We start from the raw sequence: 14,113 nt of genomic DNA on the forward strand, positions 1-14,113 counted from the left end.
AAGGCAGCTTCTCAAAGCCAACGTTACCACAGCTCTGACTGGAAGAGGCTGCAAGCAAGTGACATTGCTCGTAATGATTTAGATTGATTAATCCAAATTATCCAAATAATCCAAATTTGGATTGATTAATCCAAACCTTTTCTTGTTCTACTATAAGAGGCCGCATCTTATTTTCTTAAGATTTTCACACAGAGGTTGGTGATGCACTGGAACATGTTGCCCAAGGAGGCTGTGGATGCCCCATTCCTGAAGGCATTCAAGGCCAGGCTGGATGTGGCTCTGGGCAGCCTGGTCTGGTGGTTGGTGACCCTGCACATAGCAGGGGGGTTGAAGCTACATGGTCGTTGTGGTCCTTCTCAACCCAGGCCATTCTATGATTTTATGATTCTATGATTCATCTTCTCTGGAGCAGACAGCCCCTTCCCAAAAGCAGCAAACCCAACTCAAGCTCCTCAGTGCACCCTGGCTAGACAGCTTCCAGACATTCATGTACCACAGCTGACTATAATTGAACCAAAGGTTAAAACCAAAGCCTTCCCTTGGACAATGGCCTTGGCTCATCAGTCACAATTTAACATTCTCTACTAATCATATTTTGAAAAATGAGTCGTCTTTACATAGATGTTGTGCATGCATCTCCCATACTGTATAGCAAAGCTCAGTCAGCAGAGGGGCTTGGCAGCACCAAGACAGACCCTACCATAAGTGTCTTGGGTATTTAGCAGCTACTCTCAATTTTCTTCATTAAGTTTTGTGTTTGCTTTTTTGGTGGGTTTATTTTGTGTACCCTTTTTTTCCTGTGAGCAATGTACACCAGGTGGTCATAAAACCTTATTATATCTATACACGACGGAGCCGGTGGGAAAGGGAGAAATCAAAAAGGAAGACACCTGTTATCAGGGTGGCAAAACCTAGAATAAAAGAGCTTTGTGCTGTGCAGAAATTGCCAGGCATTTAAAAATGAGACCCACTTATTTGAGGTGGGGAAAAAATCCATTTCCTTAAACCTATTAGTCTTGCTGAAATCCCCTGCACTGAACGCCATCTCTCTGCAGTAGCTGCATTTCGGAGTTAGCCTGCACGCCATATATGCATTATGCATGGCTACGCCAGGAGCCTTGAAAGCCCTGACAATTAGCAGCAGGGCCCACGGCTTCACTGGATTCTTGAGCAAAAGGCAAGCTGACAAACGGAGGATACCAAAGCAGCCTGATTATGTTTCCATCTCGGTGATGTATTATCCTAACTGTGCCTAATGGCAGGCAGGAGATTGACACCAACCTTACGCTGTGGGGAAGCTTAAGACAGTCCTATCAAAACACAGCTCAGGAAGAAAACACCTTTATTTATTCTTTTTTTCCTTTTTCTTTTTTATTTTATTTTATTTTATTTTATTTTACTTTATTTTATTTATTTTATTTTATTTTATTTTATTTTATTTATTTTTGCAGGCTGACCACAAAGAAAGCATAATCAGAACATTCACTAAGCATTTCCATGACTATTTATTCTTTAAAAATTATTTTTTCTCTAAATCACAACTACTTAATTAAGCTTTAACAACCCACTTATATTGGTTGCTAAACTGGTTTGATTAAAAATATACATTCTACATATTTCTGCAATGTAATCTCTTCACTGAGGCACTCCTACAATGACACAAGCACCTTGCCTCACTTAGGGCAGAAGAAAACAGCGGTGTATTTTGTTTGTGCTCCAGCAGAATTTGTTGCCTTTCCCTTCTGCAGCTGAATCAGCACATTCATCTCTCAGTAACATGGAACTTGAGCATCGCACACAAATCCTATCGTCCTGCCCAGAAAGCACCTCCACCACCATACCCGTGCTGAACCCAAACCCTTCTGATCCCAGCTAAAGCTGAAGTGACACCTGCCACTTTGCTGGGCTTATAAAACGAGGGGTTTTACTCCACCCCCAGCACCTGGGGAGCGATGCTTGCTGGGACAAACCACAACACAGTAGTTCAGTAATTCTTTGAAGCCCATGCAGGCCTCCGGTACCCTAAGAGCAGCTCCTTCGACATAATCCCTCCGTGTGCCTCCTCCGTTCCATCCTCGTTTGGAATTACAGCTCTTGCTTTCATCAAAGCTCCCATCAGGAGAAATGCAGTAGTGGTAGAAACCACATACCAAACAGCCATGAAACTTAATCTTCAATTCAATGCTTATTACTTTCTCTATTTAAACACTAAGAAGCAATAGGAAGACTTCACTGTCTGTCTATTTAGACCTTTTGTACCGCAAAGCCAATTCTGGAAGAGTATTAAAACAGTATTTTTAAATGCTGCATTTCCTGCAGCTCCTTTTGCAATTTCTGATTTCAACTTGTGGATAAAGGAAATCAATTTTCCCCCTTGAACATCAGGCTCAGGTGCTGGCAGTACCCATAGGAGCAGCAGGAAGCCTTTCCTCACAGCCCATCTCAGAGCTGTAAGCATCTGGGTCACAAATCCTTGTTTTAGCTCCTCACAGGTTAAAATAGAAACCTGTTACAATCCATGTTCATTTAAATAGTCTTCTTGAAACCATTAATGGCTTGATTCAGGGCCTATCCCCGCAAAATACACTTGTGCCTAATTGGTTTTTCTTCAGCTCTCTCAGATCCAAAGCTCTTGCACCATAACGCTTTTGTCCAAGGCATGAAAACCCCCCAGCCCCTGCACACACCCTACCTTCAGCTTGAGGCTGTCACTGGTAAGCCATAACATCCCATTATCGCATCTTATTGCTTAATGAGTCGGTTTACAAGTGATTAGTCACCTGATGCCAGGGCCCAGCCACGCTCCAGCTGATCTCCACCAGGCAGGGCACTGCCCTTCTGCCTCCAGGCTGACAAACAAGATGGTGTCTTATGCCTGTCAGCTACTTGACCAGTCCCCAGTTAGGGACGTGGAATAGCTTTCCCTTGGGGATGTGCACAACTAGGATGGAGAGGTACTAGGCTAAGGTGGGAAGCACCCACAACTGGACACCAACACCCTGATATACCAAGCCCCAATGGCCTCACTGCACTGAGAAGCTTGTAGCAGGAGTGAGGAACCCCCAGTACAGACACCTTTGACAAAGACATCTCTACAGGACCTTTACTCAAGTTTTTCTCTTCCTTTCAAGCCAGCAGTCCTCCTACAGGAGAATTCCAGAAGAGAAGATCAGTAATTTCTCAACATAGCAAGAATAGGCTTGCAGCAAAGCATCCAATTTTACTGAAATTGTTATCAATTACATCTAATGACAAACAAAAGGACCCAGATTGTTGTTTTTATTTAAGATTATATCTTGGTTATCAGCGGTCTTGACAGTAAAAATCCATTCTGTCGCACCTTTTGCCAGCAAGTTACAACATCTCTCCTTTTCTCCTTTAATAATTTATTTCCATGCACTCCGGATCCCAAAGACAAGATGCACCTCGTCTTTCAAAAAACCCTTGACTGTGGTCTTTTAACCGCTTTCATTTATCAGAAAGGCTTTTCAACCATATTATCAGCTCTTGCTGGGATGCTGACTACAAAGGCAACAGAAACAGTTCAGTATCTTGTTCACAGCAACAACTCATCTCAACTTTCAGGGTGCGGGGAGAGAGACAGAGCTGTTGTACAGTACGGCAAATTGAGAATCTAATTTTGGCTGTTCCAGCTAAAAAGGTAGGAGAGAAAGGGAACTGGCGGGCAATGCCCTGGTTTTATCTCACAGGTTATCAAAGCAAGAGCTGTGTGCCTTCCAGAAGAGTACAGAACGACTCTCTGCAGACTTCAATAAGGAGGACAAGAAAGCACTGATCAAACTACAGGAGTCTGGCCTTCTCCACCTCAATATAATCATTCAGCCATGACCTGCCAGGAGGCTGAGTCCCAAACACACAGCGCTGTTACCCAGCTTCATACTCCAGTAACACATCCAGATGCCACACGTCTACCTCTGGAACAAAAGCTCCAACTTTGCTATTGCACCAGACCTCCCAGCCTCCAAAGTAAACGATGCCTAGAGCAAGGGATTTACTATATAGTTTTATCAGATATCAGAATTGCAAGAATTACTACAGATGTTTCACATCGGTGTTACTCACTACACTACCTTCAAGTAACAGAGAGAGATGTTAGTGTGCTAGATAGCACGCAGTCACAGATGTTATGTTCAAAATATGGCCTGCATAATTAAGTATGGTTTGCACATAGGAGCTATCATTTGTCCAGGGATCCTTCAACATGAAAAACAGGAAAAACTGGAGTGGAAAGGTGCAGGAAAACAATGACAATCTGAAAAAAGGCTTTTGGCCACAGATGTCTCGACATGTAGAAAGATGCAGCGGCTGACAATCAGCTTCCCATCCATAGAACATCTGGCACTGGAAGCTTTCCCTCTCTTCTGAAAGAATTAATAGTCATCCGTAGAAGAGGCAGCTTGGACAAAGTGCAAAGGTTACAAAGCATTACCCAGTGCTACGGCATCTCTTTGCACAACTCACACGTCCAGCCAAGTCAGACAGATAAGACTGCATAGTTTAATAAGCTCCAGAAGCTCTTGCACGAAGCAGGCGAGATGAGACTTAACAGCACCTCACATGAAGTTCTCAACGACTCTTTTCCATGAAAGAAGTCAAAAAAAAAGGGCGCTACAAGTCTGGGAAGTCCCTTCCGTCTTTCTAAGCTGAAGATATTGCCACACACAGGAGAAATTCTAGCAGCAAGAGAAGCTCTTGATGTGCGCAGAGCGCTGCTGGGCCAGGAATGGAATGTCAGCAACAGCAGATGGCATGAACTTCACAGATTTCATAACGCAAGGCAAACAAGTGCATTACTGACTGGAGGAAGGGAAGATACAGGTACAAACGTGGTGTCTGAGAGGTTATAGCACATGCAAGTGAAAGTAAAAGCATGTCAAAGATCAGATTACAATCATTTAACCTGTAACTACCCTCCAGGAACTGAAAGCAGGGACAATTAAAATAAAAGTCTTGTCTCCGTGCCTCCATTTCCATTATCTCTGCCACTTGTTCAGGGAACTCAAGTCAGGTACAACTATTGCTAGAGCTCTAGAGCCTTTAATTTGTTTTACGACAAAACCTGCACCCCAGCAGCCCATATTTAAATGGACACCATTGCCCGTGGTTTGACTTTGCTCTGGAGCACTGTGAGGACCCCTGCAAACTCATCCCCCCAGACTGCAGCATCACAGCCTGGCTCACTTCTTGTGTGCTCCTTCACTATGTCTATAAGGACCACAACAAATTCAGTCCACCTGCAGCCACTTGCACAGTTTGTAAGATGAAGAAGCCCAGCTCCAAAGCAAACACATCGGAGTTTAAATCCAAGTTAGACTGGATTTAAATAGAATAGAGTTATTAGCAAATAAAAACGTTATACTCACAGTGAGAAAATTTATCATACATAAACATATGGTCTCTCCCTCTCTAAACACAGGAAGTTATTTACAAGAGCAGGGAAAAAACAACCAAACAGCCACAGCTTCTAGAGAAGAACCTTTTATCCCATGCTGCATTAAGAAAGCCAGGCATCAAGTAGTCTTCCAGAGGAAGCATTTAGTTCCACGCTCTCCCCTGCAGGTCTAAACAAGTTTGTGAGCCTGAATAGCAGATCTCTCCTCGGAGACTCATCAATACTGCCTTTCATCCGCTGAATCATTACGCGGCCACTGTGCATACTGGGCAGCTATTTTCTAACCCCACAATATTTCAGCTGGATTAAAACTAAGGTAATTAAAACATCAAGAGGCATTAAGTTAATGCCTACATAGGACAATCTCACAGCAGAGCCAACAGCCCTGCGCTGGTAACACCATCATGGATGGGCTTTCATCACCTCTTCCCAACTCACCCATGGAGCAGGAGAAACCCTCATTTCTGGGCACACACTGCTCAGTCTCAGCACAATGGCCATCACACCAGCAATGAAAACAATCTCCAGGACCTAAGAAGCATCAGTTCTCTGGCAACAGATACTGATATGCATCCAAACTGAGTGAACCTTTTTATACCATGAACTGGATTTCTCTAGGTACACGCTTGTTGCTAGCACTGTGCACATCAACAGAATCGGAGTTCATAGGTTTATTCCTGCAAGAGAACTCCTTAAAAACATCCAAGGCGATTTCTTAAATGCTGTTTGTAAACCTGTGTTCACTGACCAGAACTGCAAGAAAACACAGAGCTCATGAAGAGCTTCACTAGACATCACCAGATTCTTTGCTGTCTATTTCTATCCCTGTGGGTAAGATGCTCCAGTCATACCTCGCCACTAAGAAACAGACAGCTCTTAATTTCAGTTACAGAAGAATTCAACTTGTGTTGAGAGCTGATCACTCATTTGTAGAAGTCATCTGTTCTGCCTGCAAACACTGGGCTATCACGGGGAAACAGCAGCAACGAAGATAAATGGTGTGTGTGGTGCAGATGTGCGCAGCAATATGTGTTACACACAAGAAGCTTATGAAAACATCCCCTCATTAACTCGGGGCTCCACATGCACTCAATTGCTTCTTGTCCTAAGGGAAAGGAGCAGCAGTCATGGAACCTGCAGCCTCTCTGTGAAATGGAAGCCATTCTTTGGGAGCTAAATCACACGCTTCCAGAGCACTTTGAAGATGAGAACTGCCATGGTCTAACCACAAGGCTGCCAGACATTTTGTCTCCTGTCCTTGCAAACATCTCAGCAGTCAGGCAACCTCACAGCTCAGCAGGAAGAACTCAATTACCGTCCTTAAAGGTCAGCAGAGATAGCAGTGAATGGGGCAGCACTCAGCACCCTACAGCACCAAGGCAAACATCATTTGGAGCTGGAAAACCAACACTTGAAGAGACAAATGCCCCCCAGCACTCACCCACCTTCATGTGCTCTGAAGCCAACCAACACTCTTCTTCAGCTACAGATCCCACCCTGCTCTCCAATTACCAACCATTTGGTAATGGTTGGACTAGATGATCTTCTAGGTCTTTTCCAGCCTTGATAATTCTGTGATTCTGCGCTCTCTGTCACTGAGCACCTTCTGCCCATCTTCAAGGTTACACATGCGTAGACCATGAAAGCCAAAGATGTATCTCAGAAGCTAACAAGCAGAATATGCTAATTACAGGTGCACAGAAAAACTCTGCCAACTGCACCAACTTCTAAACCTTGAAAAACACAGCGCAGAAAAATGGAAGGAAGGTAGTGTACTTTTTTTACAATGCAACGTGCATGAAACTGAGGAAGGAGGCAGCAAACTCTCCCAGCTCTCACCTTTGGTTATGTATTAACCAGCGCTGAGTCTGTAATTATACACTTCTTGTTCTCCAACATTTGTTCTGTCAATTGCGTTTCACGCAGCACTGCACAAGTCCTTCCACGCTTCCAGCACGGCAACCTCTATCACACAACCCTTGGCATGTCAACAGCTCCAAAAGTACTACTTCTAAAAGACACTAAAAATCCCTGCCCTCACTATGCCCCAGAACCAGCCCACGTCGGACACGTTCACGTAGCGAATGCTTGGCAGCAGTACGAATTGTTAGCACTCACACAGGCAGACCAAGAATGTGTCCCTAACAATAATAAATGCTTTGCAAGTATGTTCCCAGCTATGCCACGCTGTCTGAGCTCCAGCCTTGGAGCAGGCGTGCAGCAGCGCTGTCCTGCAGCAGCGTTCTAACAGCCATCCCTCCACACCACTGCCTCCCCCATAGAAATGTCTACAGAAAGGAGCTGCAGCTGCTGCAGAATGGTGAGGAAGACAGCGGGGCAGGAAATCGGTGTGAATGGTACAAAATCAGCGTGACGGGCTCGGGACAATGTGCCGTGCTGGTGGAACCTCTAAGAACAAGAAAATGGGAAGAAAAAGCTGGAGCTGCGTAGAAAGGAAATTAACTCACATCATGAAAGAGAGACATCCATTTTCTTAGTTTGGAATAGAATGAAGCTGCTCTAAAGTGCCAGGGATGTGCCATTGCCACAAAGCACATGTGGCAGATGTAGAACAGAGCCACCTGCACATGGCACATACCATCCCCAACAGCTGGACTGAAACCAGACCTTAAAGGCATTGAACTGAACATTCCTCAGCTCCGCACAGAGACCAGGCTTCAAACACAGCACAGCTGCAGTGCTGTCAAATCACTCCGCATCAATAGCAGCAGCTTTGCGACCCCCCATACACAGGCTGCCCCTCAGACTGACATGGATGCAGAGGGCCCACAGCTGCACTTGTCACAGGCCTCAGCCCTTCTATCTGCTCCAGCAAATATTTATTGACTTGGTTTATACTATTGATGTGAGCAGCACAACGACATCCATCCCTCACAAGCAAATCATGCCTACTTAACAAATGGTTCTTAATCCTCGACGTGACCACCCCCGGCTCCATCTTCCACAAAAAGCAAGATTAAAATGCTGCTTCTCACCAGTCGCATCCTAATCGCAGATAAGAGGCTGCAAAAAAAAACAACCACACATAAATATTTCTCATGCCCATATGCTCACTGCTTTCTCCTCTAGTGGAAAACAAGGGCAGGAGCTTTGGCTGAAGGCAAAGGGATGCTGCCTTCCCATGCCAGAGTTCCACTGAGGGTGGGTCACTTCCTCTACAGCATTAAAGTAGAAGTTGCTGCCTAAAGCAAAATGCTGTTTTCATTCAGGTTGCAGCTTAGAGATCACAACTAAGACACATACACTCGAAAAAAAGATATCTGAAATACTCTAAAATCTTACTACTCCTCTGGAACCTTCTTGTTTTGTTCACAGTTTACAGTTCTCCTCACAGCTGCACTCCCAGCACACACGGGGAGGTGTCTGGGCCTCACCACAGAACTCAGTACACTCTCCCTGTCAATACAACTGAAGTGATGGACAACCAGTATCAGTCCATCCTTCCCCCCATGCCCACCCTGTGGTGCTGGGCACTGCAAGCCCTGCCTACCATAACACCTGCTGGCAACAGAGAGATGACAAACGAAGAACATGTGAAAGGAAAAGAAACAACATCAAGCAGTAGGCCATAAACACTGCTGATTTCAGTCTTTTCTTGTTCTCCTTTTCCCATTAAGAGAGAGCACTGTGATTAAAAGAAACATAACATTAGGACTCATAACGAAAAGCAGCATTAAAGAGAATGGCTCTCTGCACGAGAAGACAACACCTTTTGAAGCCCCAAACACAACAGGCCCTCCCAGAAATTATCTGCAGAGATTTGCTTTGCGCTACAAGAAATATTGAGATTAGCTGCACATTACGCCGCCTCATTTCTCAGCTGCCAGAAATGAGTTACAAACCATTCAGATCAAATGGTCTCTTCCCACGGGGAGCCCCAGAAAGTATGTTGTGCTCAAAGAGAAACGGCACAGCACTTGAATGCTGCACACAGAACTGCTCCTCTGAGGGGACATGCGGGCTTTATTTTCTCTTTTATAAACTTCCATCACTTTGAAAGAGATCATACATAAGAGCATGACAAAGTCCAAGCGCCACATACTCAGTGATGCAACATGGGACACGCCAAGGCTGGGAAAATGGACAAAAACTCAGGGGTGGGATGGGCAGGATTTTCCCATTTTAGTATTCTTTCATCTGACCTTGAAACGCAAGAACCCAGTTCTCGAACACAATGGCTGAGTACAATTCCTATAGTAGACCTTCTACAACCCGCTCCATTACCACATGTAATACCCGACAAAAATGACCCTCATTTTGTATGGAAAACGTGGACTCCCTGTGTTACAATACTGAAGCTGCAGACATTAGGTTAGATAGGATGGAGCCAGGGCAGCCTGAGCTGGTGGGGGCAACAAGCCCATGGCAGAGGTTGGAGCTGGTGGGCTCTGAGGCCCCTTCCAACCCATCCTATGGGCATTAAAATGCCACGTGAGATGTTTATAGTATTTGTTATACTCGTTTTATTCGTTCCGTTTAACTTAATATTACTACCACACCACTCAGGATTACACTTCCCGTTCCTGTAAACCTCACTGACATCAGGGAGAGCTGGGAATTAACCCCGTGCACACCTGATGGAGCTCACTCACTATCAGTGTGAATCACACAGAATCACAGAATGACCCGGGTTGGAAGGAACCTCAGGTCATGTAGTTTCACCCCCTGCTGGCGAGGGCACCAAACATACACCTTAGATCAGGTTGCCCAGGGCCCCGTCCAACCTGGTCTTGAACACCTCCAAGGACGGGGCATCCACAACCTCCCTGGGCAGCCTGTTCCAGGACCTAACCACTCTCCTAGTGAAGAACTTCCCCCTGACATCCAACCTAAATCTTCCCTCTTTTAACTTAAAACCATTTCCCCTGAACAAAGGCAAAAACCCAGAGTCAGTCCATGGGCACCACGTGCTCATCACCTCGGTGCAGCCCCGCTCTGCAGCCACTGGCACAACTTCAGAGCGCTCTCACCGTGGTGGTGATTAACCCCGCTGTCTTCACAGCGAAGATGAAGGCAGAGCAATACACGCGATAACAAGAACCTGCACATTATTTAGTTAAGAAAAGGCGGATGCTGCAGCAAATCCCTCAGCACTGCAGGGCATTTGGGGCCTTGATCTCTGCCTATAAAGAGCAATAGGCACAGATAGTGCATAGATAGTGCGTGGGCAGACCCCCACGCAACAACTCCAAGGCTCTGCCAGCAGCCTTCCCACACAGCCCGACTGCATGAAGCAGCACTTCACATGCTAATTCCCACTTTACTACTGGAGGTACGATTAGCTGCGAGGTTCTGCTTTGCTGTCAAAAATAGATGCTATTTTTGCTTTCACCATCACGATTCTCTGCACAGTTCACACTGAGCCCTGCAGCTCCTCACCCAATTGAAGCACAGGTACAAACCGTTTGCTCGACCCAGCTTCTCTAAGCGCACCAACCACCCCACTAGGATTTTCCCAACCCTCCCTCCTCAGTAACTCCCAGTTCACCAAACAGGTTCCACTGCTACGGCGGATTAGAAGCAAAATTCACACCTGTGCCCATCTCCATACAGCTCCTGTCAACACGCTTCCCAGAAGCAGCTCTCATTCCCATGCACGCAAGTAACAGTGCATGCAGAAAACAAACCGACACAGCCAATGCCTGTTTGCTTGAGAGCGTGAAAAACCCAAGTGGAAAGTAGGGAGCGAACACCGCGCCTCCGGCTGGAGGTCGGAACACACAGCTCCCACGTCCCCTGCAGAGCCCACCCCAGCACAGCCCGCATTTGTAACTGTCCCCATCCCAGGGTGGGGTTTGCGGATTGCCGTCCAAGCGGAGCTGCCATGGAGCAGCAGGGCGGCACAACTGCTGCATTGTCTTGTCACACGCACGCACACCTCCTCCTCCTCCGCCCCGCAATCCAGCAGCTCCCTACGAGCCACGCGTTCATGAACCAGCTCCAGGATCTGCTCCGAGGAAAGCCCGCATCAACCCATGCCAAAAAGCACAAGCAGCTTCTCCTCCCCTGAAATACACTGCAAGCCATTCACCCGTGCCAAGGCTCCGTCACGGAGCAGCCCTCGCCTAGCAGTGGGGTAAGGATGCCCTGCACCCATTCAAGCACCCATCCCTCTGGTTCTGCACATCTCGTGTCCTTTGCAGACGGGCCTGGAGGCGAACAAACAGCCCGCCCTTGTCTGGGGGAACGCTGCAATATTCTGCAGTACGGGGTTTGCTGCCACGCTATTCACTTCCAGCAGCAAAAGGCAGAAGGGAACCCTGCACAAATGCCAGCCGTCAATTCGGAGCCGTTCTCCCAGGGACCCTTCGGTGGCAATGTCTGCGTACGGCTGGGGGGGCCGAGAGAGCAGCCGTCAGCCCCCATGTGCGTGCACGGGGAGTTGGATATAGGTGCTCTGTGTGGTCCCCTCCAGCACGAGCCACGCTCCGATTGCCGTCAATAACAGCACGGCGGACACCGAGAGGCGTTAAAGCCACGGGAACTTGGGAGCATCTCCGGGCTGAGGATCCCTCACACTGCGCTGATGGGAATCCCTCCGTGCCCTCAGCCCCACCCAGCGCTGGCAACCCGCCTCGCTGCCTTCATTCTGGGGGCGACAGCACCACAAATAACATGAGAAAGAACGAAAAGAAGCTGCAGGAGGGAAAGAGAAAAACACATAGAAGGGAAAAAGAACCTAAAACTGACATGTTCGGCAAACGCTGCCGATAAACAGCGGGATGGAGGAGGCAGGAGCCCGAGCCCCGCGCAGCTCCCCGCTGCCGTGCGCTTCCCCGGGGCTCACCTGGCAGCCCGGCCCTTACCTTCATGTCGCTGATGATGGTCTGGAAGAGCCCCCCGAGCGCGCTACATTCCTTCTCGATCACCGCCTCCATTTTCCTCGCCCGGCAGACGGGAGGACGCGCCCGGTGCTGCGGCTCCGCTGCTGGGCTACGGAGAAACCAGAGCCCGCTCCCACCTCACCGCCACACACGGACACGGGGACAACGGGCAAAAAACACCTCAGCTCCTCTCCGCCTCAAAACGGTACCTCTACAATGTAAAGGTAAGGGGAGGAAAAAGGAAAAAATAAAGAAAAAAAAAGCAGGACGGAGCGCGGAAGGCGCTACACGCAGCGCACGGCCCCGCTGTGTTGCTCCGTGCGGCCCCGCTCCGCGCTGCCCTCCCGCCCCGGGGCAGCACCGCAGCCCATCGCTGTGCGACCGGAGGAGGCGCCCGGAAGGATAAAAAGCACCGATGTATCGGTTATGGATGGGAAGGACGGCACGGCGTGCTGCGCCCCACAGCCCGCAGCGCAGCACGGGGACAAGGCTGCACCCAGAGCCGCTGCAGCCCCAGCCGCTGCCCGCCCGCTCCACAGCGCCCGCCCGGATCCGCCCGACCCTCCTCCTCCTCCTGCTCCGCTCCGCAGCCCGACCCCGCCCCGCTGCGTCACAGCTCGGAACGACCTGCACGAACCGCGGGTTCGAGTCCCGCTGCCGCCGGGTTGTGCCCCGTGTGACGCGGGCGGCTCCGGCGGGAAGGAGCGCCTTACTGCTGGTACATGGTGCCAATGCACTAAGACACGGTGTTACAGGTGGAAAGTGCCAAGCGGGCTGCACACCTCGGCCTACATGGGCAGGTTATGACCCATAGAATCATAGCATGGCATAAGGGACCCATGAGGAGAGTCCAACTCCTGGCCCTGCGCTGGCCCATCCCAAATGGCAGCTGAACATCCTCAGCGATGGAAATGCTCAGTGCTGCATCTCTAGGTAACAATGAGGTTAAGATTCTCTATGGACACACAGCAGCTCAGGGCCTGCAAACATGGGTGGGTGTGCTTTAATTAATACAACCGGAGGCATACAATTATATACCTAGAGCCCTGCACCTTCTGAGCTCTGAAATTAATCAAACAATCATGGGTTATCCCAAGGTGGAAGGGACCCACAAGAAGCTGTGATGCCCCATCCCTGGAGGCCCTCAGGGCCGGGTGTTGGATGGGGCCCTGCGCTGCCTGGTCTGGTGGGGGGCAGCCCTGCCCACAACAGGGTTTGAGGCTGGGTGGGTTTTGAGGCCCCTTCCGACCCAAGCCATTCTGTGATCCTATGACTGTGATCTTTAGGTGTCTGTGTTATTTTTATCTCTGCATATACATGCAGGTATATGCACAGCCAGTAACGGAGGTGGAAATTTACCACTTTGAGTACTGCAATTAAAAAGATATTAAAACTATTCATCAATTACTATTATTATTACATATTACCTATTTAATCCTTGCCTGAGAGCAACCGTCAGGTTTTGCTTCACTTCAGCCTGGATTTAGATAGATGCACGGGACAGATTGCAACCTGTGTGTTAACTTTTAGCAATGATGAAAAACAGCAGACAGGATTTCCAATGCAAAGGGCTGAGAGGCTGCAGAACTCACAGTGCTTATGGGATCGGATGGAGAGAAATCCCCTTCTGTAAAGAAAAGGTTGTTTCTCCAGGAGTGCATTAGTGCTGCAGTTAATAAATCAATGTTGGCTGCTCTGTGCTCGGCAACAAATCTTCATAGAGTGATGAAACAGCAAGCAGGTATGCAAGAGAAAAATGAAGCGAGCATTTCAAGCTTCAATAAATTGTAAGAAGAAAATCTGGCACATGATGTGAGGGAATTATTTTTCCCTTGCAAGCTTGCAAGGGAAAAAT

At 48.0% G+C, this 14,113-nt stretch overlaps 1 protein-coding gene across 9 annotated transcripts in view; it reads right to left on the bottom strand.

Annotated features, from left to right (window-relative positions):
* Positions 1-12,800, bottom strand: part of MTSS1 (MTSS I-BAR domain containing 1) — a 112,432-nt gene extending 99,632 nt beyond the window's left edge. For 6 of the 9 annotated variants that reach the window (XM_032442899.1, XM_015856253.2, XM_015856257.2 and 3 more), the window contains exon 1: positions 12,241-12,766. In XM_032442899.1, coding sequence (XP_032298790.1) covers positions 12,241-12,312 — 72 coding nt within the window. In that variant the 5' untranslated portion in view covers positions 12,313-12,766. Of the gene's footprint in view, positions 1-12,240 lie in introns of all 9 variants that reach the window. The other 3 variants (XM_015856259.1, XM_015856246.2, XM_015856247.2) reach the window with 3 other exon arrangements.
* Between the last annotated feature and the right edge of the window lie 1,313 nt (positions 12,801-14,113).

Source organism: Coturnix japonica, chromosome 2 (genome assembly GCF_001577835.2).
Source record: "Coturnix japonica isolate 7356 chromosome 2, Coturnix japonica 2.1, whole genome shotgun sequence".
In the NCBI taxonomy this organism is placed as follows: Eukaryota; Metazoa; Chordata; class Aves; order Galliformes; family Phasianidae; genus Coturnix; species Coturnix japonica.